At 40.6% G+C, this 27,783-nt stretch overlaps 1 protein-coding gene across 3 annotated transcripts; it reads right to left on the bottom strand.

Moving 5' to 3' along the window:
- Window positions 1–628: 628 nt before the first annotated feature.
- sav1 (salvador family WW domain containing protein 1) lies at window positions 629–27,783 on the bottom strand. Of its 3 annotated transcripts, none has more exons than XM_073039821.1 (6): window positions 27,554–27,783; window positions 23,406–23,849; window positions 12,066–12,125; window positions 10,650–10,920; window positions 5,647–5,796; window positions 629–1,735 (listed from the first exon to the last, which is right to left on the bottom strand). In XM_073039821.1, the coding sequence occupies exons 1-6, from the start codon at window positions 27,645–27,647 to the stop codon at window positions 1,522–1,524; spliced, it is 1,233 nt and encodes a 410-aa protein (XP_072895922.1). In that variant the 5' UTR covers window positions 27,648–27,783; the 3' UTR covers window positions 629–1,521. The 3 variants fall into 3 exon arrangements, with proteins under 3 accessions (XP_072895922.1, XP_072895924.1, XP_072895923.1); XM_073039823.1 differs by lacking the exon at window positions 27,554–27,783 and adding an exon at window positions 26,280–26,295; XM_073039822.1 differs by lacking the exon at window positions 12,066–12,125.

Genomic DNA, 27,783 nt, shown 5'->3' on the forward strand with positions numbered 1-27,783 from the left:
CTGCTCTTGCATTATTATCGTAAGTTCACTGTCCCAAGTACTTTTGAGCCAAGCTCTAAGGTTAACAGCGCATGTTGCACAACAAACGTGAGGAGTCCTATTTTTGTCTTGGTCACCGATTTTACACCCAAAGTAGAGTTCTAGGCTTTCTTAATAAGAGGAGTTATGCAGTCTTGAGATTTAAGCATACACTCACCACAAATATAACAGAAAATACAATTACTTTATAAAAAGTACACACAATATGCTATGCACATCAATGTGACCACAAACTGATGTAAATGTAAACATGATGCATAGAACGGTGTGTGCGTGATGCTTTTATAACCTTTGTAAAACTTGTCCTGCCATACAGCATCCACCCTGCCTAAGCATGCCTGGGCAAGATGGAAAGCTTTTCAGCTTACATTGTGGGCAATGTTTTAATTTACTTGAATTATGAAATGAAATGACAAATATAGGTGATTTCAAAAGAATGGTGCATGATAGGGCAAGTTCATGATTGGCAACCCAAAATCTATAAAATACACCCAAAAGTATTCAGGAAGCAAAATCTTTGTTGTCCAGTGTAATGGACTCCTCCCCAAAATAGATGGAAACTCCCAATTATAGAGAATGAACTGATAAATAATATTGAATCACATAAAAAGTTTATTGGAAATTTATGCAAGTTTATACATATTATTGCACTAGAGTAATTAATAAATACCAATCTTTATACTGCTGAATTGCTGAATTCACAAACAGAGTGAAATTTCAATGTTTTATAAAAAGCCTGGCATCTATGAAAATATTCTTGCTAAAGATCATAACTGTACAAAACATTATAATTTGTACAAAATACATCCTTTCATAAGTAAAAAGAGTTCAAATAAGCTTTAATGTATCCCTGATTTAATTGCAAGAGATTTCCAAAATAACATGTGCCTAATTAGTTAAATAAAATAAAATGCTTGCTAAACAAGCCAAATAAAAGTGCCACATTACACCCAAACAACAAAATGTTCTCATGAATGCAACATGTGGAGCTAAAGTAATAAAACAAAAAGGGGAAAAGAGCAGTGTAATGCCAAACTAGTTTCATTTATAACTTTAAATGCATCATTATGATCATTACCATTGGTATGTCACAATGCCATAATATCAACCATTGCTTTCACTGTTCAAAATAAAACCATTGTGCTTGGCTTCATCTGTAAACATATTGCTGTTCTCTTCTGAAGTTAGTGTTGGATGCTTTAGCTTATTTCATGAAACCCTCAACAATCCGTACTTAAAGCTATGCAGGCGGACCTTGATGTAAGTGTTGCTGCTGGAGCAAATTACCGCACTTCCACATCAAGGTACAAAAACCCGGAAAGAGATAAACCAACATATACAAAAATGATTTATACAGTTTTGTTTAATTGGTCAAATTGTTGAAATTTAGACGCAATCACCTCCAAAACTGATGTTTCTTCATAACAAATATGAAAGTTTTAGGAGTTAAAATAAAATTTTATTATTCACATACTTCCACTGTCAGACATTTGCTGGAAAGCTCTTGCCATGATGTTGTGCATACCACTGCTGCCTTTGCTTTCGATTTTCAAGCTCTGTTAAAAGGGCTTGTCTATATGCCTCGTATGATTTCACAATCCTTTCCAATTCCTTCATAAACAGCAGTTTCAGCAATCCTTGGTAAGTGTCCAAGTCTGCTAACTGGAAGAGTTCCCATTTCAGAATGTGGTCGTACCTACAAAGATAGGAAAGACCAGTGGAATTACATTTGATAAAAACCTTTCTGCTTCCAAGGAATATTTACTCAGCTGGGTCTTGTACTGTATTTGAATATATTGTACTGTAGATATATGCAAGCTTCTGGGTGAAGTACAACTGCATTGTGCCTAGCATGTCTGGCACAATGAACGCATTATATCTCAAGGTTACCATTAGGCATGACATATGTTTGGTAGGCACACAGATACACTGTCTTACAGCTCTGGAACATTTTGTTTTTGAGAACAACCAAGGAGATGGAGAAGCTACTCAAATAAAACAAATTTCATTCAGATTAGCTACATATCTATGAAAGTATTAAACAAGGGCTTCTGTAAAGCAAGATTTCCTTCCATTTAATACAACCATTTCACTTTAAAAGCACTATTCACTTATTACAGTACTGGGCACAGTTTTTAGTCTTTCCATTAAGTTAAAGCTTTTTATATGCATAGAAAACTTGGCTGTAATAAAGCTTTGCCTTAATGGAAGGGGGAAAATATCCTGTTTCATGCTGAATGACTAATCACAAAACCAGCCAAACAGCCCATCCAGTCAATACCAATGATTAACCACTGAGTGACATTAATCCCATCTTATTCTCAACTCCAATGTGGTCTTGGGAAAAATGAAAACTCCAGAGGCCAGAAGTGAACCAGAATTAATGGAGCAGAGTTCCACCAATTGTTCCACTTTAAAATTCACTTATAAAAATACTTTGAAATCAGATTATGGAAATTCACTTGCTGATGTCTAAATCCCTTTTCTACAATGCTCTGAATGTCCATTTTAAGAATCCCACAGTAGTCAATGAGACAACTTCTCTACCCAATGTCATAATGCCTAATTTGCCTTGTGCTCCATCCAGCTGTTGCTAGGAAATGCATGCTGCTACTCAAATTTGATGAACATAGTTACTTCAACAGAACTTCATATGCAAATTTTACATCACATGCCCCAAACTGCCAATAACTTAGGGCAAAGACATGATTACTAAGGAGACCTTAAATGATCTTACACCAGCACCACTATTCAATGAATAGCAGGGATGTGGAACTCCGTTTGAAACCTACATGTGAAGATATGCCTGGATGAGTAGAAAATGTTTATGGGGGCCAAAAGCTGGTAAGTGGAACTACCCTAGATATCCTATTCCTTGCTGACGTTATGTACCTTTCTATGAATCATCTTCCCAGATAAGTGTGATGGCAGAATAGAGTATTAACTGTAAGACTCTTGGCAGTGTGGAGGATCAGAGGGATATTGGGGTCCGAGTCCATAGGACACTCAGAGCTGCTGCACAGGTTGACTCTGTGGTTAAGAAGGCATACAGTGCATTGGCCTTCATCAATCATGGGACTGAATTTAAGAGCCGAGAAGTATTGTTGCAGTCATATAGGACCCTGGTCAGACCCCACTTGGAGTACTGTGCTCATTTCTGTCACCTCACTACAGGAAGGATGTGGAAACCACAGAAAGGGTGCAGAGGAGATTTACAAGGTCGTTGCCTGGATTGGGGAGCATGTCTTATGAGAATAGGTTGAGTGAACTCAGCCTTTTCAACTTGGAGCGGCAGAGGACGAGAGGTGACTTGATAGAGGTGTACAAATTGATGAGAGGCACTGATTGTGTGGATAGTCAGAGGCTTTTTCCCAGGGCTGAAATGGCTAGCATGTAACTAGGCTATGGGTAACCCTAGGTAATTTCTAAGATAGAGACATGTTCGGCACAGCTTTATAGGCCGAAGGGCCTGTATTGTGCTGTAGGTTTTCTATGTTTCACAAGGCTGTTTAAGGGGATGATATGATCATTCAGTCACAATGCTGCAATTTACCCTCTTAAAATATAAAATTAGGCTTCAAAATAAAAATTCCACAATTTTAAACCCCAAATGACTGTACCCATCCTGTGTATAAAATGGCTACAGCAGTTGGTGTTAATACCACAAAACTCTAATGACCAGGATTGAATTGTGACCAGATTGAATTTGTGAGTTCTTCTTGTCTGTGTGGGCTTCCCTCAGTGCTTCAGCTTCTTTTTGCATACCAAAAGTGTTGATTGGCAGGTTAGTTGAACATTTAAACTATGGAAGCACGAGGAAATCTACAGATGCTGGAAATTCAAGCAACACACACAAAATGCTGGTGGAACGCAGCAGACCAGGCAGTATCTATAGGAAGAAGCACTGTTGACGTTTCGGGCTGAGACCGGGTCTTGGCCCGAAACGTCGACAGTGCTTCTTCCTATTTAAACTATGGCCCTGGTGTAGTGGGTAGTGGGGAAGCCAGGGATCAGGGCTATGGTATAGATTTTGGGAACACAAAATAGTAGGTTACAGGGAAAAAAGTGGGGGAGTGCTGGGAGAGATGGCATAGATTTGATTGGCTGATTGGCCTCATTTTATGTCACAAGAAACTAAAATAATAACAATATTATAATTCCATTAATCGTCATGAGCTTCTAACCTCTCATATGCCACCTGAAAAACTCAGCTGTTTTAGTCTCTGGCATATGACAAGAAGTGTCGGAAATGGACCAGGTACTTCCTACACCTCCCTCCCCTTTCTCGATCTCATGGCCATCTCTGGAGACAGCTTATCCACTGAAGTCTATTATAAATCTGCGGGCTCTGAACATTGATTACTTGAACTTCTGGTAATGCCCCGCACCCCAACTCTCTCTCACCATTTCCCATCCCCTTCCCCTCCCCCCACCTTATCTCCTTACCTCTTTTCTTTCTTCCATAGCCTTCTGTCTCTTTCATCAACTTCTCAGCTCTTTACCAGGTTTCACCCACCACCATGTGTTTTACCATTCCCCTCCCCACAACTTTTCAATCTACTCCTCAGCTTTATTCCCCCACCCCACCTCCCAGTCCTGCAAAAGAGTCTTGGCCTGAAACATCAACTGTACTCTTTGCCATAGATGCTGCCAATGCCTGCTGAGTTCTTCCAAGACTTATTAAAAAAAAGTTATAATATATTGTTACCTATGACCTCAGGGAATCTCAGTTTTATAGTCAATTATATACCTGCCCCAAATGTAGTGTAATAATTAAAAAAAAAAGAATCAATTGCTCCATGTAATAGAAGATACTTAAAAATTAAGCACAAATACTGGTACTGATTTGCACAATAATGACACAGTAAGGCTATAAACATTAGTGGAGTTTGATCTTATACATTTCTGCCATGTATAAGAGAAACAAACATGGAACACAGAATTTCAAAAAAAAATATTGTGGTTGCGTACATGAAGAATATAAGGATCCAGACCAACTTATACTACTGGCTGGAAAATCTGCAAGGCTAGACCATACAGGGTAGCTATCTCTTCTGGGTAATGGATAGCTGATCTTTACATTCTTGCTTAGAGCCACAGAGTACAGAAACAGGCTCTTTGGCCCACCACACTTACGCTGACCATCAAGAACCTATTTATACAAACCCTGTTCCTCAGCAAGTGGTTGATGTTTATTATAACTTGGCACTTCATGTGCTCAGATGTTCCTAAACAGTTCTGAGTATCCACCTCTACCACGATGTCCCAGACTGCAACAACCATGTGGGTGAAAAGAACTCTTAAGAGAAGAACTGCAGAACTGAACTTTATGGTGCACCGCTCGGTTGATATCTGTTAGGTGACATAGTATTGAAGATTTAAACATTCATCACTCCATTCTTAAAATAAATGTATATTGGAGTAATTTCTGAACCAAGTGTCCTTGATAATGTATTAAAACAAAAGCTTTTGCACAGAAAATCTAATGACAACTATCAGAAATTAGCACTCTACATATTGATTTTGAAACTAAATGAGGACTACCTATTTCTGTAAAATAAAATATAGCAGCTGACATGATCATTTGTGTATTTCATGACTACTTACTTTACTGGAGCCCTGGCATAGACTTTCAGCCAATCTGGAATTTCTGCTGTATGGTAGGGATTTGCAGGAACCAGCTGATTGCGATCAGTTTGTTGTGGTTGGTATGTAACAGGAGGAAGAAGAGGTGGAGGTTGGTCGTACCGAGGAACACTGCAATAACAAATTTCAATATTAGCAATAAACTAGCATATTACCCCAGTTTTTTCCCTAATAGGTGAGCCAACATAATCTTAGGCTCAAATTTTGATTATTTCTCTGGTGAATACAGACTGCCCAGATGAAAGACAATACTGTCATTCTATGTATATGTGGAATAAAATATTTTGACTCATGACATTTTGGGGAAAAGAAAGCACTTCAACTAGCAGAAAGAGGATTTGATTTCCAGACCACAAAGATGAAAGTTCAACTGAGCTGTTATATCCAACTACCTCTTATTTTAGGCAGTGAGCAAAAAGGTAAAATGTTCCCACAAGCTTTCAACACTAGGAAAACACAAAACTTAAGAATTAAAAGGTAGATGGCACAGGCATGTAACTTTGGCCACAACCAAAATAAAAATAAAAATTATTGGTAACTTTGGCCTGGACTAGAGATAAAACTGAAAGATTAAATTTTCCAAAACTTCTAATCAAATACGAGTTTGAATGAATTCAAAAGATTAGCATAAGAGATAAATCACTTAGAAAAATATCCAACTCTCTAACCCTTTTAATAAAGGCAAGATTTGCAAAGCTATTGAATAGAGAACCAGGTATTCCTAGTAGCATTGAATATTTTATGCTTTCTAGTTAAAATGCAACAATGTCTACTTAATTTTAATGCACTAAAGTAAAAATATTTATGCAAGTATGAATTTTAACACACACCTGGCTACAAAGCCATCAATTTGATCATCCAGAACATTAACATACAACTTGAAAGAATTGGTCTCAACACAGACCCATGTGGAACACCACTACTCACTGGAGCCAGCCAGTAAAGGCCCCCTTTATTCCCACAATTTACTTTCTGCTAGTCAGCAAATTTTCTGTCCATGCTAGCATCTTTGCTGTAATACCACGGGCTCTCATCTTATTAGGCAGCCTCATGTGAGGCACCTTGTCAAAGGCTTTCTGAAAATCCAAGTAAACCGCTTCCACTGACTCCTCTCCATAGAACACTACAGCACAGTACAGGCCCTTCAGCCCTCCATGTTGTGCCAACCCATATAATCCTTAAAAAAAGTACTAAACCCACACTACCCCATAACCCTCCATATTTCTTTCATCCATGTGCCTGTCCAAGAGGCTCTTAAATACCCCTAATGTTTTAGCCTCCACCACCATCCCTGGCAAGTTATTCCAGGCACTCACAACTGTGTAAAAAACTTACCCCTGATGTCTCCCCTAAACTTCCCTCCCTTAATTATGTACATATGCCCTCTTGTGTTTGCTATTGGTGCCCTGGGAAACAGGAACTGACTATCCACCCTATCTATGCCTCTCATAATCTTGTAGACCTCTATCAGGTCCCCTCTCATTCTTCCATGCTCCAAAGAGAAAAGTCCCAGCTCTGCTAACCTTGCTTCATATGACTTGTTCTCCAGGCAACACCCTGGTAAATCTCCTCTGCACCCTCTCCATAGTTTCCACATCCTTCCTATAATGAGGTGACCAGAATTGAACACAATACTCTAAGTGCGGTCTCACCAGAGATTTGTAGAGTTGCAACATGACCTCTCTATTCTTGAACTCAATCCCCCCATTAATGAAGCCTTCTTAGCATCTCATAGGCCTTCTTAACTACCCTATCAATCTGTGCAGCGACCTTGAGGGATGTATGGATCTGAACCCCAAGGTTCCTTTGTTCATCCACACTCTTAAGTAACTGACCATTAATCCTGTACTCAGTCTTCTGGTTTGTCCTTCCAAAATGCATCACCTCACACTTGTCTGGATTGAACTCCATCTGCCATTTTTCTGCCCAACTCTGCAGCCTGTCTATATCCTCTTGTAGCCTTTGACAACCTACAGCTCTATCCACAACTCCTCCAATCCTCATGTCACCTGCAAACTTACTCACCCATCCTTCCACCTCTACATCCAGGTCATTTATAAAAATCACAAATAGCAGGGGTCCCAGGACAGATCCCTGCGGCACTCCACTAGTCACCGACCTCCAGGCAGAATACTTTCCTTCCACAACTACCCTCTGCTTTCTTCCTCTAAGCCAATTTTTTATCCAAACAGCCAAACTTATCCCATGCCTCATGACTTTCTGGATGAGTCTCTCGTGAGGGACCTTGTCAAATGCTTTGCTAAAGTCCACGTAGACCACATCTACTGCCCTACCCTCATCAATTTCTTTTGTTACCTCTTCAAAAAACTCAATCAGGCTTGTGAGGCACGATCTTCCCATGTTGCAACATGGTTGAACATCTTGCCATGTTGACTATCCATGAGTGGACTGTACTTCTCCAAATGCTCGTAGATCCTATCCTTAAGAATCCTTTCCAGTAGTTTGCAGACCACCGACGTAAGACTCACCGGTCTACAGTTCCCAGGTTTCTCCCTATTACCTTTTTAAACAAGGGAACAACATTTGCCATTCTCCAGTCCTCCAGCACTTCCCCTATAGCCAAAGAAGATTCAAAGATCATAGCTAATGCTCCAGTGATCTCTTCTCTCAATTCCCACAACAACCTGGGGTGTATCATATCCAGCCCTGGGGATTTATCAATCTTGATGTTTTTAAGAAGATCCAGCATTTCTTCCGTAATCTCCACACTGTGCAGCACACAGGCCTGCTCTATTTTGACCTCACCCTGATCAAGATCCTTGTGTGACAATGTGCAACCCGCCCCAAAAGAGGTCTCAATGATCCAGAAATCTGAGTCCCTGGCCCCTGCTCCATTCCCTCAGCCACGCATTTATCCTCCACCTCATTCTATTCCTATTCTCACTGTCGCGTGGCACAGGCAGTTATCCTGAGACTACTACCTTTGAGGTGCTGCTTTTCAAATTCCTTCTTAACTCCCTGTAGTCTTCTTTCAGGATCTCTTCCCTTTTCCTACCCATGTCATTGGTACCAGTATGTACCAAGACCTCTGGCTGTTCTCCCTCCCACTGCAGGATATCTTGGACATGATCAGAAATATCCCAGACCCTGGCACCTGGGAGGCAAACTACCATCCGAGTTTCTTTCCTGCGTCCACAGAACCGCCTGTCAGATCCCCTGACTATAGAGTCCCCTATCACTATTGCCTTCCTCTTCTTTTCCCTACCTTTCTGAACCACAGGGCCAGACTCTGTGCCAAAGGCACAGCCACTGTCGCTTCCCCAGGTAGGCTGACCCCCACAACAGTACTCAAACAGAAGTACTTATTGTCAAGGGGTACAGCCACAGGGGTACTCTCTAGTACTTGACTCTTCCCCTTCCCTCTCCTGACTGTGACCCATTTCTCTGTCCCCCGTGGCCCCGGAGTGACCACCTGTCTGTAACTCCTCTCTATCACCTCCTCACCCTCACTCTCCCTAACCAGACAAAGGTCATCGAGCTGCATCTCCAGTTCCCTAACAGATCCCTTAGGAGTTGCATCTCGATGCACCGGGTGCAGATGTGGCCGTCCGGGACGCCGGGAGACGTCACACGCCTGTGCAGTCTGGCCTCTCTCTTCCCCCGAGAACTCAAAACGTCTTCCCCCTGGAAATCCTTAGGTGCTCTCCCGCTGCCTTCTCGTTCTGAATTTTCACTTGGATATGAGAGGGGTAGCTGAGGAGTGTGTGGAAACATTAGCGATCTTTCAAGAATCACTAGATTCTGGAATCACTCCAGATGACTGCAAAATCGCAAATGTTACTTGTTTGTTTATCCTTTGCTTATCTCCTTTGTTTATCCTGCCTATTATTTCCTCAAAAAAATTCCAAGAGTTTTCCTCGCAAGGAAACCATGCTGAAACTGGCCTATTTTATTATGTACTTTCAAATACTCCAAAACCTCATCCTCAAAAATGGACTGTTAACGTCATGCCAACACTGAAGTCAAGCTAACTGGCCTATAACTTATAAATACAGATTCTGCAGATGCTGGAAATCCAAAGCAACACATACAAAATGCTGGAGGAACTCAGCGAATCAGGCAGCATCTTTGTAAAGGAATAAAAGTCAACGTTTTGGGCAGAGACAAAATACCAACATTTCAGACCCAATCCAAATGAAGGATCTCGGCCCAAACATCAACTGTTTATTCCTTTTCATAGATGCTGCCTGACCTCCTGAGTTTCTCCAGCATTTGGTATGTGTTACTCTGGCCTATAATTTCCTGTCTTTTGCCTCCTTCCTTCTTATACAGTGGAGTAACATTTGCGATTTTGCAGTCATCTGGAATGATTCCAGAATCTAATGATTCTTGAAAGATCGCTAATGTTTCCACAAACTCCTCAGCTACCCCTCTCATATCCAAATGAAAATTCCTGAGACACAAATAGATGTTCAATGCAAATATGAAACAAGTTCCCTCACAAAAATGCATCTTGTGATTAAATCAAAATGGTTAAATTGGTGTTAATACTTAAAGGAATCTACATCAGAAGTATTAATAGACTACTTATGCCAAAATAATGGAATTTCAGACAAAACACAACTGTTATGTGACAGCAGATTTAAATATTGAAAGGCAAGCATTGAAGATGAAACAGAAGTTATGTTGACACCATTGAATGCTTTCGGATCTACCTGATAATCAAGGAGCCTGCAAGAAAACAAGTGAATAGACATACACCATCTTTGTATTTCACAGTTTATAATCTAAACAATTTAATTCAAATTATCTCCACTTCATGTTGATTGAGTACACTCTCCTGCTTTTTGGAATTGATTGGATATAGCTTTATGCAAAATAACAATGATCAGTAGTTAACACATAGAAGCTTTTAAAAATGACACTTGTTGCAATGATATTTCTGCACATGCATTTGTTCTCAAATGTAATTTTTGGTAATAAAAAAAAGAACCCAACTGCACCTGGGCGCACATGGATGCCTATATTGGGCTCGCTTGTTGATATGATCGACATAATAAACACCAAATTCAGGTGATTCCACTCGCTCCCAGCCAGGTGGCAATCCTTCTCTTTCAAATGGATGGCTCCAATGAGTTGTGTTAGTATTGTGATCTATATAGTATTTCCTTCCTCGAATCGTCCAGTCAACTGACCAGCCAAGAGGAAGAGGCAATTCATCAGTAGTGTGATTTGTTAGGTTCCCCAAGGATGTTGAAGGAATTCTTCCCATGCCTAAAATATACAGAAAATAAATGTCACTTTTTGAAGCAAACAAAGCAGAAATAGACCAATTTCTAAAACAAAACCTTCTCCAAGATTGATGCACTAAAACCTGCAGGCAATGCATTCAAACCATTTTTGCACCAATAGGAAAAACATTAATTTTCAAGCTTTTGCTTAACTGCATTACTTGCAATTATTGTCATTCACTAAACTCTGTACTTTACTTTTATATACTCTGGAAATTACACCAGAACAACTGATCTTCAAGCTTCATTATCCAAGGTGTTCATCTTCAAATTCAATTTTTACATAGCCAAAAATCATGTACAACAGGTTTCAGGTTCAACAAAATACAAGTAGAAAACATATGAAAGTGCAAGATTTAAGAGAAATGTAATCCAAATATATTAAATATTTCTTAAGATTAAAGATCAGCATTTTTGTCACATGTATAGAGAAACATTAAAAAGAGTGAAATGCATCAACAAGCAGACCACAAGAATCCCAAGGTTTCTAGTGCCAACGGAGCATGCCCACAACTTACCTACCCGTACATCTTTGGAATGTGAGATGAAACCTTTGCAGGAGGCCTTTGATAAGATGCCACGAGGCCGCTCAACAAGCTTCAAGCCCATGCTATTACAGGAAAAATTCTAACATGGATAAAGCAGTGGCTGAATGGCAGAAGGCAAAGGCTGGGAATGAAGAGAGCCTTTTCTGGTTGGGTGCAGAAGAGGTTTACCAGGATGCTGCCCGGTTTAGAGGGCATGTGCTATCATAAGAGGTTGGATAAACATGGGTTGTTTTCTCTAGAGCGAAGCCTGAGGGGAGATCTGATAGAGATTTACAAGATTATGAGAGGGAAAGAAAGAGTGGACAGAGAAGGACGCACTTCCCAGGCTTGGAATGTCTAATAAAAGAGGGCATGCATTGAAGGTGAGAGGGGGTAGGTTCAAAGAGCGGTTATGAGGGGCAAGTTTTTTAAAACTCAAGAGTTGTGAATGCTGTGCATTGCCTGGTATGGTGATAGAGGCAAATACATTAGAAGTTTTTAAGGGTTGTTCAGATAGGCACATGAATATGAGGAAGGGGTTATATGGACATTGTGCAAGTAGGGGGGGATTAGAGTTTGAATTTTTTAAAATTTACTTTACCTAGGTGAGCAGAAAATAGTGAGCTGAGTGGCCTGTTCCCATGCTGTACTGTTCCATGTTCTATAAAAGCAAGAATGTAATGTCAAGACTTTATAAAGCACTGGTGAGGCCTCACTTGGAGTATTGTGAGCAGTTTGGGCTCACATATCTTAGAAAGGATGTGCTGAAACTGGAGATGGCTTAAAGGTGGTTCATGAAAATGATTCCAGGATTGAATGGCTTGTCATATGAAGAGTATTTGATGGCTCTGGGCCTGTATTCCCAACTCCTGTACTCAATACTGTTGATTTATAAAGAAAGCTTTTGGTACTCTAGTCTTCATAGTTGGAATGTTATGTTGAAGTTGTACAAGACTTTGGTGGAGCCTAATTTTGAATATTGTGTGCAGTTTTGGTCACCTATCTACAGGAAAGATGTAAATAAGATTGAAAGAGTACAGTAAAAATTTGCAAGGATGGTGCCAGGATCTGACGTCCTGAGTTACAGGGAAATGTTGAATAGGATTGGACTTTATTCCCCAGAGCGTAGAAGAATGAAGGGAGATTTGATAGAGGTTTACAATATTATGAAGAGTATAAATAGACTAAATGCAAGCAGGCTTTTTCCGCTGAAGTTGGGTGAGATGAAAACTAGAGGTCATGCATTAAAGGTGAAAGGCGAAATATTTAAGGGAAACATGGGGAACTTCTTCACTCAGAGGGGAGAATGAGCTGCTCGTAGAAATGGTGGATGCAGGCTAGTTTTCAACATTTAAGAGAAATTTGGATAGGTACACGGATGGGAGGGGGGTTTAAACTATGGTCTGGGTGTAGGTTGATGGGACAAGGCAGGCTACTAGTTTGGCACAGACTCATTGGACCAAAAAGCCTGTTTCCATGCTGTCATGTTCAACGACTTCTATAATTTTGCATCCACTAGAATTCTGAAGACTGAGAGGTGACCTCATTGAAACCTATCAAATGGTGAAAGGTCTTGATAGAGTGGATGGGGAGAGCATGTTTCCTATGGTGGAAAAGTCTAAGACAGAGGACACAGCCTCAGAATAGAGGGGCATCCTTTTAGAACAGAGATGAGGAGGAACTTCTTTAGACAGAGTGGTGAATCTGTGGAATTCTTGGCCTCCCTCCACAGATGCCTGTGGCAAAGTCTTCATATATATTTAAGGCAGGGATTGATAGATTCTTGATTCTCAGGGCAGGAAGGGATACGGGGAGTATGCAAGAGATTGGGGCTGAGAGGAAAATTCAATCAGTCATGATGATATGGCCGAGCAGACATGATAGGCCAAATGGCCTAACTTTGCTCCTTTATCTTATGGTCTTATAGAAACCAGAACATTCAGAGAAAACCTATGTGGTCACAGGGAGAACATACAAGCTTCTAAGAGACAGCTATGGGAATTGAAGCCCAATTGCTGGCACTGTAAAGTATTATGCTGGCCAATTCACCAGTGTGTCATCATGAGAAACAAGAAGTTGTTTAAATGAATAGGTCAGTAATAAACAAAAGTCTGAATTCCTAACAGTGGTTTTAGGCATGCAAGTTAAATTCTTAAAATTATTTCCTAGTTTCCAAGTAAATTTCTTAATAAATGCCTTATGAACACTCAAAACTAAGAAGCTGACTTGAAACAATTATATTCTAGCTAAACATAATAGGGATTTATTCTTTAGTAGCAAGCAATCCTAAAAACCTCAACTTTCCTGGAAGATACTGGTATTTTCAACTTACAGCAGCTTTGATTTTTTTAAAACTATAAAACAGAAAGTTCTGTAGCTGTATTCAGTAGATCTCTTGCTGGCCAAACAATCTCAAACAATAAAATCATTAGCCTGAGAGCAAGAAGATTCCAAGGCACTTAAAATGAACAAGCAGAACCAGACCAGACAAGGATCTTGGACTCCTTCGTTAAATTTCATAGAGGAAATGTGGGAAGGAATCAAATATAGCTGAGTGTTTTTAAATAGAAGACTTTTAAAATATTTTTTAAAAACTTGCTTTGAACACACCCTTTGATCCCATTACTTTTTGATAGCTCTTCTTACATTAAAGGGCTTCAGCTGTCTTATCCCTTCAGTACCTGAACCATACTTCTGACTGAATTTATCTGAGTGATTCCAAACAATTTACTCATACATCAGTGGCAATTATCCACAAATACTAACAGCTATTAAAATGTCTATCTTTTATAATGCCAAGGGAATTAATGACAGAGGCAAGCTGTCCACAATCAGAATTAACATGGCTTTCATTAAGATTTCACACTTGGGGCAAGTCATTGTAATACTAAGTGAATTTCATTTTTTCCCTCAAAAAAAAATTATGATGTTAGCTTCATGGCAATGTAAGAATCCCCCTCCCCCATCTCTCACTTTATCTAAAGATGCTGGTGAACCAACTTCAACAATTGCAGCTTTTATGGTGAAGTCTTATGCATCCCTGTGATTTAGACTCAGTGAAGAACTGGCAATGTATTTCAAAAGCAGAATGATACACCAACTTCGAGAGAAACTGAGTGGTGATGCTCTACGTTGCCTTTGTGGTAAAGGTTGCAAATATGATGATGCTATTGGAAAAGCCTTGGTAAGTACCTGTAATGAATTTTACAGATGCTATACATGACAGGCATTGTAGACTAGTGGAAAGGATTGATGTTTAGGGGAGCAGATGGGTGCTATTCCTTGGTGAATACATCTCCAACAACACTCGAGAAGTTCAATTATCAGTACACAGCATTCCCAAGTCTGTAGCAGTTCACCACACAAACAACTTGCACCCTGCTGTTAGTGGAATGGCTTTGACAAATGACACCAGTTGCTATGGTATACTCAGCTTCTGACCTGATGTTAAAGCCACACAGCATTTGTTCAGCAGGTCCAATTGAGTTTCAGCAATGCCCTCTAGGCTACTGATTGGGGGAAGACCAAGTGGCAGTCTTACTACCACTTATCAACCTATGGTTGGCACAATAGCATAGTGGTTAACGCAATGCTTTACAGTGCTGGTTATCCAGGTTCAATTCCCACCAGTGTCTGTGACAAGTTTGTACATTCTCTCTGTGACCCCAGATGCTCTAGTTTCCTCCCACAGTCCAAAGACATACAGGTTAGTAGGTTAATTGGTCACAAGGGTGTAGTTGGGCGGCACAGGCTCATTGAGTCAGAAAAGCCAGTTACTATGCATTTTTAAATAAATGACCAAAGATGACCTCAATCTTATTTCATAAAGGCAGAAACATCTTTGCAGGACTGTAGCATCATTAATGGATTGCCTTATTATGGTGCAATGAAAATTTTTAATGAAGCAAAAGATTGCTAGACCTAGCACACTGCCTGGGCAACTCCTGTTTCTAGGATTGATCGCAGATTGATTTTTCTTGGTGCATGATAGAACTACAACCATATTGTTCTTCACAAAATATCTATTTACTTTAATCAGCTCTAATCACACACAGTTAAATGCTGCTTTGATGTTACTTCATTTTTAGAATGCAGCTTTTCAATTTATGTTAGGACCAAGGTTTAGAATGGTAGTCCAGTTAAAACCCAAGTTGTATTTAGCTAAATAAATTATTAGAAAGTAATGCTAGAAGCCATGAAGAACAAATTCCCTTGGTCCTTGCCTTTCAAGTTATCAGCCTCTGCATTCAGCACATAATCTTCCATCATATCTGCCATCTATAATGTGATCCCACTATCTGTCACATCTCCCCTCCCCCACAGAATACTGTTCTGTGGCCATCACTCTCTGTTATTCCAATTCTTTCATCACTCCCCAACAATTCATCTCTATCCCAGTCATATTTCTCTGTAACACTCAGTGCAACCCCTGCCCCTATGCTCTGCCTTCACCACTTTCCAGGAAACTGAACAGCCCTTCCAGGTGATGCAGAGATTCTACATTTGGTGCTCTCAGTTGGACCTCCCCTACATTGGCAAGGCCAAACAGGTTGGGTGACCACTTTGCCAAGCACCTACACTCTATCCACAACAATCATCTTGACCTCTCAGTTACGAGCTATTTCAACGCCCCTTCCCATTGCTACACCGACCTTTCTGTCCAGTCTCCTCCACTGACAGGGTAAGGCAAAATGCATATTTGAGGAACTGCACCGCATGCTGCCAGGGTAGCTGATAATGTAACAGCATAAACATTGAGTTCTGCAATTTCAGGTGACTAAACCCCCTTTGTTATTCTCTCCTTCTGATCCCTCTGGTCCAAGCACTTAGATGTCATGGCCAAGATGGATTCTTGACCTCACAATCTACTTCATTATAACTTTACACCTTATTGTCTGCCTGCACTGTTTCTGCAACTGTTACACTTTATTCTGCACTCTGTTGTTTTACCTTATACTAACTACCTCAATGCACTGATGCAATCAATTGATGTGTATGAACAGTGTTCAAGACAAGTTTTTCCACTGTACCCTAGTTTGTGACAATACAGATCACCTAATGTCACAATAATGAGACATTATAACTCAGCCTCATCACCTCAGCTCAGATCTTCAGAACCTGTGGCCTCCATACCTCCCTTTGCATCCTTGGATACTTGATTTCCTCAGGCACACCTCCAGGATGCATGCTCTACTCTACTGACTATATGGCTAGGCACAGCCCAAATGTTTATAAATTCACCAATGACACAACCGCTGTTGACAGAATCTCAGATGGCAATGAGATGGTGTACAGGAGTGGGAAAGACTGGCTGGTTGAGTGTACAGGAAATTTGTACTCAACGTCAGTAAGACCAAGCAATTGTGGGCTCCAGGAAGGGGAAAATTGGGATAACAGCAGTCCTCACCAAAGGGTCAACATAAAGCTCAACACCTTTTATGCACACTTTGAAAGGGAGGATAAAGCTACACCTGTGCAAATCCCTAGAGCATCTAATGGTCCTGTGATTTGAAGTCAATGTTAGAATATCTTTCAAAAGGGTGAACCCTCACAAGGAGTCGGGCCCTGAATGTGTACCTGGCAGGGCTCTGAAAAACTGTGCCAACCGACTGGTTGGAGTGTTCAAGGACATCTTCAATCTCTCATTGCTGCAGTCAGAGATTCCCACATGCTTCAAAAGGGCAACAATCATGCCAGTGCCCAAGAACAGCAGGGTGAGCTGCTTCAATGACCATCACCCAGTGGCACTCAAATCTACTGTGAGTGCTTTGAAAGATTGGTCATGGCAGAAACAACTAAGCATGGACCTGGACCCTCCCATCACAACAGATCTACAGTGGAAGGGTCTCGGCCTGAAACGTCGACAGTGCTTCTCTTTATAGATGCTGCCTAACCTGCTGTGTTCCACCAGCATTTTGTGTGTGTTGTTTGAATTTCCAGCATCTGCAGATTTCCTTGTGTTAGATCTACAGTGGATCTGTACATGGAAAACGAAAGTAAGGTAGCCAATAATATTAAAGAGGATATCAAGTTTCCTCAGATACCTGTAAAAAGAGGCAAGAGTGGATATCGGAACACTGGAAAACAATGCTAGAGAGGCAGTAATGGGGGACAACAAAATGAAAGACGAATTGAATAAAATAGATCTTCACTGTGGAAGACACTAGTGGTATGGTGGAAGTTCTAGGTGTCAGAGGGCCTGAAGTGTGTGAAGTTATCATAATAAGACAGAAAGTTCTTGGGAAACTGAAAGGTCTGAAGGTAGTTAAGTCACCTGGACCAGATGGTGAACACCCCAGAGTTCTGAAAGAGGTGGCTGAAGAGATTGTGGAGGCATTAGCAATGATCTTTCAAGAATCTCTAGATTCTGCAATGGTTTTGGAAGACTGGAAAATTGCAGATGTCACTCCATTCTTCAAGAACAGAGAGAGAGGAGAGAGGAAACTATAGGCCAGTTAGTCTGAACTCAATGGTTGGGAAGATTTAGAAGTCAATTAAGGATGAGGTCTCAGGGTACTGGGAGGCATGTGATAAAATAGGCCGTAGTCAGCATGGTTTCTTCAAGGGAAAATCTTGCCTGACAAATCTGTTGGAATTCCTTGAAGTAGCAAGCAGGGTAGACAAAGGAGAATCGATTGATGTTGTTGTACTTGGATTTTCAGAAGGCCTTTTCACAAGGTACCACACATGGGCCAGCTTAACAAGCTACAAGCCCATATTACAGGAACGATTTTAGCATGGATAAAACAGGGGCTGATGGGTGGAGGCAAAGAGTGGGAATAAAGGGAACCCTTTCTGACTGGCTGTGAGTAGCTAGTGGTGTTCCAAAGGGGTGTGTGTTGGGACTGATTCTTTTTACATTATATGTCAATGATTTGGATGATGGAACTGATGGCTTTTTTGCAAAGTTTGCAGACGATATGAAGATAGGAGGGGCAGATAGTTTTGAGGAAGTAGAGAGGCTACAGAAGGACTTAAGACAGATTAGGAGAATGGGTAAAGAAATGGCAGATTGAATACAGTGTCGGGATGTGTACGGTCATGCAGTTTAGTAGGAGAAACGAAAAGGTTGACTATTTTCTAAATAGAGAGGAAATGCAAAAAACTCAGATGCAAAAGGACCTGGGAGTGTTTGTACAGGATTCCCAAAAAGTTAACTTACAGGTTGAGTCTGTAGTGAGGAAAGCAAATGCAATGTTAGCATTCATTTCAAGGGAACTAGAATATAAAATCAAGAATGCAATGTTGTGGCTTTATAAAGCACTGGTGAGTCCTCACTTGGAAGTACTGTGACCAGGTTTGGGCCCCTTATCTTAGAAAGGATCTGCTAAAACTGGAGAGAGTTCAAAGAAGGTTCACAAAAATGATTATGGGATTGAATGACCTGTCATATGAAGAGCAATAGATGGCTTTGGGCTTTTATTCATGAGAATTCAAAAGAATGAGGGGTGACCTCATTGAAAACAATCAAATGACGAAACGCCTTGATAGAGTGGATGCTGTGAGGATATTTCCTCTGGTGGGAGAGCCTAAGACCAGAAGACACAGCCTCAATAGAGGGACATTCTTTTAAAACGGAGATGAGGGGGAACTTCTTTAGCTGGTGAGTGGTGAATATGTGGAATTCATTGCCACAGGCAGCTGCAGAGGTTGATAGATTCTTAATTGGTCAAGGCATGAAGGAATATGGGGAGAAAGCAGGAGATTGGGGTCGAGAGTGAAATGGATCAGCCATGATGAAATGGTGGAGCAAACTCCATGGGCCAAATAGCCTAATTCTGCTCCTAGATCTTATGTCTTATGGTTTATGGATGCAATCTCACTGGCTCTCCACTCAACTTTGGATCACCTGGACAGTAACAATGCCTACACCAGGCTGCTGTTTATTGATTACAGCTCAGTGTTCAATGCAATCATATTCTTAGTACTAATCAACAAGCTCCAAAATCAGGGTGTGTGTACCTCCCTCTGCAATTAGATCTTTGACTTACTCAATGGCAGACCATAATCTGCGTGGATCAGAAATAACACCTCCCCCTCGCTGACAAGCAACACTGACTTACCTCAAAGACATGTGCTTAGTCCACTACTCTACTATCTACAATCAGAACTATGTGTCTAAGCATTGCTCAAATAACACCTAAAAATTCACTGACGACACAACTATTGTTGGCAGAATTTCAGATGTACAAGCAAGGCATCAGCCAAATCAGTGGTGTCGCAACAACAATCTTGCACTGAATGCCTGCAGGACCAAGGAATTAATTGTGGGCTTCAGGAAAGGGTAGTTGAGGGAACACACATCAATCCTCATTGAGGGATCAGAAGTGGAAAGACAGACAGACATACTTTATTGATTCCAAAGGAAATTGGGTTTTGTTACAGTCGCATCAACCAAGAATAGTGTAGAAATATAGCAATATAAAACCATAATTAAATAATAATAATAAGTAAATTATTCCAAGTGGAAATAAGTCCAGGACCAGCCTATTGGCTCAGGGTGTCTGACACTCCGAGGGAGGAGTTGCAAAGTTTGATGGCCACAGGCAGGAATGACTCCTATGACGCTCAGTGTTGCATTTCGGTGGAATGAGTCTTTGGCTGAATGTACTCCTGTGCCTAACCAGTACATTATGGAGTGGATGGGAGATATTGTCCAAGATGGCATGCAACTTGGCCAGCATCCTCTTTTCAGACACCACCGTCAGAGAGTCCAGTTCCACCCCCACAACATCACTGGTCTTACGAATAAGTTTATTGATTCTGTTGGTGTCTGCTACCCTCAGCCTGCTGCCCCAGCACACAACAGCAAACATGATAGCACTGGCCACCACAGACTTGTAGAACATCCTCAGCATTGTCTGGCAGATGTTAAAGGACCTCCGTCTCCTCAGGAAGAAGAGACGGCTCTGATCCTTCTTGTAGACAGCCTCAGTGTTCTTTGACCAGTCCAGCTTATTGTCAAATCGTATCCCCAGGTATCTGTAATCCTCCACCATGTCCACACTGACCCCTTGGACGGAAACAGGGGTCACTGGTGCCTTAGCCCTCCTCAGGTCTACCACCAGGTCAAGCAGTTTCAAGTTCCTGGGTGTAAACATCTCTGAGGATCACCCTGGGCCCAACATATTGATGCAATTACAAAGAAGGCATGACAATGGCTATATTTCACTTTGAGTTTGAGGAGACTTGCCATGTCACCAAAGATACTTGCAAATTTCTACAGATTTATTGTGGAGAGCAAACTAACTAGCTTCATAACCATCTGGTACGATGGAGCTACTGCACAGAATTTGAAAATGAAATTGTATACTCAGCCAGCTTAATCATGGGCAGTGATGCCCATGAGGGAGCTAGAGACTGTGTCCCTAGCATTGAGGACACATGCAAAAGGTGATGCCTCAAAAAAGGCAGCATCCATCATCAAGGACCCCCATCATTCAGGACATGCTCTCTTCTCATTACCATTAAAGAGGTGGTACAGGAGTCTGAAGACACATACTCAACCTTCACCTCCCCACTCCATCAGGCAATGAATTCATAAACATCACTTCACTCTTTATTCTCCTCTCTTCTGCACTACTTATTTTTTTCCTCTATAATTATCATAATTTATAGTTTTTTTATGTATCACAATGCACTGCTACCACAAAACAATTTTCATGACATATGCCAGTGATATTAATCCTGATTGTGATTCTGATTTTGAAAGGGTAAATAGTTTCAAGTACCAGGGTGTCAACATCATTGAAGATCTATTCTGGGCCCAACATTTTGAAGCAGATACAAAAAAGAAGCGCCAGTGTCTGTATTTTACAAGGAGTTTGAAGAGATATGCTATATCAACAAAGACTCTGGCAAACTTCTACAATGATACCATGGAGAGTACTCTGACTGGTTGGGATGATGTTGGGAGTCAATTATCAAGGATGTGGTTTCTAAGTACTTGAGGCACATAATAGGCTGTAGTCAGCATGGTTTCCTCAAGGGAAAATCTTGCCTGACAAAATGAAGATCAGATCACATTTTATGAGTAATTAATGCAGAAAATCAGGTAACTGCAAAGGGTTCATAAACTTTTTCTTGCAACTGTACATTACATTGGTCCCAGAACAGATCCCTGCAGAGCGCCACAAATTACAGACTTTCAGCTTGAACAAGTTCCTTCAGCCAACACCCCATCTTCTATGCACAAGCCAGTTCTGAATCCAAACAGCCAATTCACTGCGGATCCTATGCACCTTAGTCATCTGGATCACCCCCCATGAGGGCTTTGTCAAATGCCTTACTAAAATCCATGTTGACAACATCCATTGCCCTAACCTCAATTTCACGTCACCGTATCGAAAAACTCAGTCAAGTTAGTAATGCACGGCCTGCCCAACACAAAGCCACACTGGATCTCCCTAAATTGGGCCATGGGTTTCCAAATGCTCATCTATCCTATCCCTAAGAATTTTCTCTAGTAATGTTCTTACAACTGACATGAGACTCACGGGTCCATAGTTCCCTTCTTAAATAGATGTGCAACATTAGCCAGTCCTCTGGGGCGTCAACTATGGCTAGAGAGGACACAAGCATACTGGTCAATGGACCAGCAATCTCATCTCTTGCCTCTTTCAACAACCTGGAGTAAATCCCATCAGGCCCTGGGAACTTATCCATCTTAATATTCATTAAGAGGTCTAACATTTCCATTTATACACTCAGCACTGATCTCCTGGTCCCCTATATCCTTTTCCTTGGTAAATACTGAAGCTAAGTACTCAATAACTACCTTACTCACCTTCCCTGCATCCAGACAAATGCTCCCCCCTTTATCCTTGAGTGGTTCTGCCCTCTCCCTATTTAGCCTTTTACTCTTGATGCATACATATAATGCCTTGGGACTCACCTTAATCCTACTTACCAAGGACTTTTCATGGCTACTCCTGGCTTTCCTAATTCTCTTTAGTTCTTTTCTGGTTTCTTTATACTCCTCATGTGTTTCCTTTGATCCTGAATTCCGAAGCTGTACATACTTTTCCTTTTTGACTAAATTCAACACCTCTCTGGACATCCAAGGTTCTCTCATCTTCCATCCACGTCCTTCCTTGTAACAGGAACATACCTTTCCTGTACTCTGTGCAATTGATCTCTAAACACCCTCCACATATCTGATGTGGACTTTCCTGAAAAAAGGTTCCCAATTAACACTTCCTAGTTCCTGCTAATGCCTGCATAATTTGCCCTACTCCAATTTAAAACTCTCCCACAAGGACCATGCCTATCCTTAGCTATAGCTATCATGACATTTAAGGAGCTGTAGTCACTGTCCCTTAACTGTTCACCCACTGAAAAGTCAGTCACCTGGCCAGGCCCTTACCCAGCATCAGGCCCAGTACGGCCTACCCTGTTGTTGGACCATCCACATATTGATTTAAGAAACCTTCCTAGATACACTTAATTTCAGCCCCATCTAAACCATTTACATTGAGGTTCCAGTTTGTATTACGGAAGTTGAAATCCCCCATGACAACAACCCTATTATTTTAAACATTTCCTTAATCTGATAGCATATCTGGTCCTCAATGGTCCAGTGGCTATTAGGGGTCTGTAGTACAATCCTCAGTGTCAGTGCACCCTTTCTATTAATGGAAAGAGGGCTAAAGATCTCAGGAAGTATGAATTGAGAAAATTGAGCAATAGAAAAACTGGAAAACATTATTGTCACACATGCTTTCAAGATACAGAAAGCGGTAGTGGGCCAGAAAGTCAAAAAACAAGTTATTATGCTCAGTTAAAGTTTATAACTTTAAATTTATGTGAAGTCATAAGGGATGGAATCTGCAATAGGACCTGAACATGTAAAAACCATAAAATGATACAGAAGGCACATAGATTAAGTTTTCTATCTGGACAAACTGTACTTGCAGTCAGAAAACATGACCAGAAAGCTTACCAGCTGGAAGTCTACCTTGCCCTTGTGGTAACCGTGGAAAAGGATCAGGTGTATGATCATAATATCTATAATCATCCCGGAATCGCTCAACTACATGCCGCCGCCTTTGTCCATCTTCATAATATGGTTCAGGATAATAATAACGAGCAGCAGACTGACCAGCATCACCATTTTCAGAATTAACTTCAGCTAAAAAAGACTGTGATGAGACACCATAATCTCGAGGGAGTTCTGATATATTACGTGGGATGTATAAATGTCCTGAAGGTCTGTTACTTTCACGTCTAATGATTTCACGAGTTGGTCTTTGGACAGGACCTCGCAGGAAGCTTTGGTTTCGCGAAACCACATCAACTGAAGGATATGCAGACGTTCCCGGCACCACTAAAACATCAGTCCGCCTTGGAATAGTTGGCCCATGGCGAATAAATGAAGGCATTAAATCTGTAATTAGAAGAACCAACATTAGTTTTTAAAAAGCAAGATCACAAAATGTTACGTGTTACATTCAACAAAATTTACCAGCTTACATCGTTTAAAAAGGATCATGACTTTTAAGGACAAGTCTATTTAGTTACAGCAAGAACTCCAATAATCTTAATATTTAGAGTTCCCCATGGTTCCTACACTTCATTAAAGTCATCTGTGGACAATGCTCCCTTTAAACTTAATATATCAACTGAAAATTCAATTCCAAAAAATGAATTAGAAATGAGTTGGAGAATTAATCTGTAAACTCAATAGTCCAGAAAATCTGCCAAATCTGGACCACTGAATTTATAGTTATTAATTCTCCAACTTGTGTTGGCCAAGACAAATTAATGTGTTGACTAACCAATGTATTAATTGATGGAGCTTTCTAGATTTCCTCAGAACTATATCAAAATGGTCTCCAGAGGTAGGGTATTTGCATCCCAATTCACCTCTAGTAACTTCTCTTAAAATCTGAATTTCTATAGATAGTAGAATACATTTACCTTACAAGGTAATTGTCCCTATCAAATTTTGATAATAGGATAACATAATTCACTGGGAAAGATATTCTCGACTTCAATCAGGTGATAAAAATTCTTTCACAAGTGCCATTCCTTTAAGGGGGCAGTAATGTGCTTAAATTACTATTTAGGCACTACAGCAATAAAGCAAATGAAATCTCAGTTTTTATGGCTTTGTCTGGTTTAAAATTCATGCATCGAGCAGATCTTAACAGATGTCTGACGGCTTTGTACAATGAAGATGTAAAATTAAGAAATGGTTGTAATAGAGGCTCAATCCACATCAAATTACTAAAATACAACTGAATTGTGTTATATTCAATCACAAATACAATGGTTGACTATTCCAATTAACCAGTTTTATCCCCCCATTAAGCTCTGGTTAGAGTTAGTTATTTCAACAAGGATTAAAAACATCTTTAGCACAGCCTCGGGATATTGCTTGAAAACACCTTCTGGAAAATACGGTAGTTATGGAAGACACCAAGGATGATTTGGATTTCAGCATCGATATTCTATCCAAATCTGTCTAGCAAGATGAATTTAAATTTGTGACTGAAGGATGATTTGCAAGATGCAAATTCAGATAGGGACTTGAAGAATACAGCAGCTAAGCATTTTGAATTAATTCCTTATGTCAGGAATTAAATGGATAAAATGATGGAAATAACTTTTGGTTTTGGTTTTTTAAGGTCAGAAAATTAAACAAGGGAAAATGTTTTAAGGTTAATGCTCATGTTCTATTTATGAAGGAAGGATCATCTGAAGAGAAAGATCATACTAGGTCTCAAAACAGCTTTGTGTAACTGTGGTCTTGCGCAGCTGTGCCAAACGGAATATTTTAGTGGTTCTCCCCTGCCATGTAGGTGGCAGTAAGGAGGCCCAGCAAGAACTGAGAAATTGTATTTTGATCCAAGAAATGAGTAATTTATACAAAATTATTGTTTCAGCAAGGAAAGAGAACGTTGCAACCAATAATTTAGCATGTCAAATTCAGTTACTTTTTAAACCTAATTTGAGGATACAAAACATTTAAAAATCCCTCAAACCTTATGACCCGTTCATACAATTATGATCTAAAAGTTATAGCAAGCATTAATGACTAACTCTGTAATAAAAGCACTAACCATATACAATTTCAAGTTTAAAAAGGATAATATTGAGGAACATTGATAAAAATAAACATGACCGAGACTGCAAGCAATATTCTAATCCAGTATCATATAATTTGCCAGTTTCACATCAAAACATGGTTCATTGTCACTCACCAACTAAAAACTACTAGAGCACATACCAAACTTTTCTTTAAAAGAAAGCAGAAATAACTTCACAAGAACTCCTTTCTGCAGTGAATTTACACTATACACAACAGGGACAAATTACAAAATTGGAACTAGCTCAATTGTGAAATCATGGGAATATCCTAAACAGTGAATTCATAGAAATACTCCTACAGACCAAATACAGATGTTTTACAAAATTAACATTTGATCTGGTTTGGTTTGTCTACCACATCATCAACACTAAATGCTATACCCTAGATTGAATGCACAATCTCCTTTTCTTCTCAAAAACCTCTGGAATGTGGTGCTCATTCCTAACATTACATCAGCCCGAAACATTTTGATAAGGGCTTTTCTCATCCTATATGACCACCCCACCCCATTCCCAGTATTCCACTCCAGTACTCCATAGTTAAAAAAGTGAAACATCTTGCAGTGACCATGACAAGAAATTCTATCCTTTCACACACTTCTCAATACCCTCTGCAGCCTTTCAACAACATAGTCCACATGGTTTTGAAAGGCTTTTACTCTGCAGCTGACTGTTAAGTCAATATTGAGAACTTCTTACATTTTTCAGATTGACACATGCTTACCTCTAAATCTTTAACCAAATGACCTTCAAAGCCAGTTCTCATCTCCAGACCCCTTCTTCACCAATCATACCTAAAATCATCAGGTCCACATCACTGCTCCTGTTAAACAGGCAAAAATTCTACTTCCTTGCATCATGTCAAAAATGGAACATTTTCTTCACAATTCTGATTTAACCTTTCTCTTGTTCAGCTGTTACACCACATCCAAATGTGGATTGAACTTGCAATATACAAAAAACATAAAATCATAAACATCTCCAGAACATCAGACACTCTGCTCCACTGATGAAATCATCTTTCAAAGTTTTGATGCCATCAGCACTGGGGAAAAAATCTGCAGTATCCAGTCACCTTTTTCACATGATAGGCATTGTTGGGAGAGGCAAGGTTTATTATCTATCCTTAATTGCTCTTGGGAAAGACGTGGCAAGTCACATTTCTGAAACACCTAATGAAGATTCACTTATGATGCACAGGAATTTTCAAGACAGAGTCCATGATGATGAAATGCTTCTACGTCAGGGCGATACTGTTGATGACAGCTTTCATAGCTTTGTCAGTGACTGATAGATCAAATGTGCATGGAATGTGTTTATCCTAGTTGTGGGCAGCACACTCCTGAACAGCCTTTCATGTTAACAGATTGTCAGTGTTGAATTGCACTGGCAGATACTTTTGCTGTATCCAGTACCCTCAATCATTACTTGTTGTCATACACAGTGAAAAGAATCCGCTGAGGACTAGCTTCTGTAATTGTGTTGACTTCAGGGGAAATCTGAGGTGGATCTAACACTTCTGGTTGAACACAGCTGCAAAGGTTTTGCCACATGTCTGGCACAACCCCCGACTCAAGTTTAGGGCCCACTTTTCCTCTGCTGAATATAACTTGGCATGTTGCTGCAAGCTTTCAATTATCATTAAAGATTCAAATGCAATTTAGTTTACTAATGTGCCTAAGAGTTTAGCTTCCGACAGGGCAAATGTGCAAGAATGTCCTCTCTCAAAAACCGACTAGAATTAACCAAAAACTTGCATCTGTGCTACATCTGCTCCCCGAACTGCGTTCTCCTCTTTCGTCCATTCTCAAGGAACTACCTATCTGAGACTTTAACCAAGTTATTGAAACGCAACACGATTCGGATCCTGCACACACCTGGACGAAATGTCCAGCAATAAGTGGCCCGTGAGGGAGTTTTAAACAGACCGACCTCCCCTGCCAAGTCCACCCCGCTCAGGCGCCGTCCGCCCCCGCCTTGCCCGGGCCCCATACTCACTCCCTAGGAGTGGAGACGTCTCCTTTTTGACGTATTTCCCCTGGACCTCGGGCGGCTTGGACGCTTCGTTTTTACTTTTTTTCCTTGATAACATCACGTTAAAGCAGCGCTCCGCCCCCTCAGCACGGCCGCGCCCGCATCCTGTCACCCCGCCGCCGCGCACACACCGAACGCCTCAGCCGCTCTGCCGCCTCGCCGCCTCAGCCGCAAACTTTCATTCGGACCCCTCC

Source organism: Hemitrygon akajei, chromosome 3 (genome assembly GCF_048418815.1).
Source record: "Hemitrygon akajei chromosome 3, sHemAka1.3, whole genome shotgun sequence".
NCBI lineage: Eukaryota > Metazoa > Chordata > Chondrichthyes > Myliobatiformes > Dasyatidae > Hemitrygon > Hemitrygon akajei.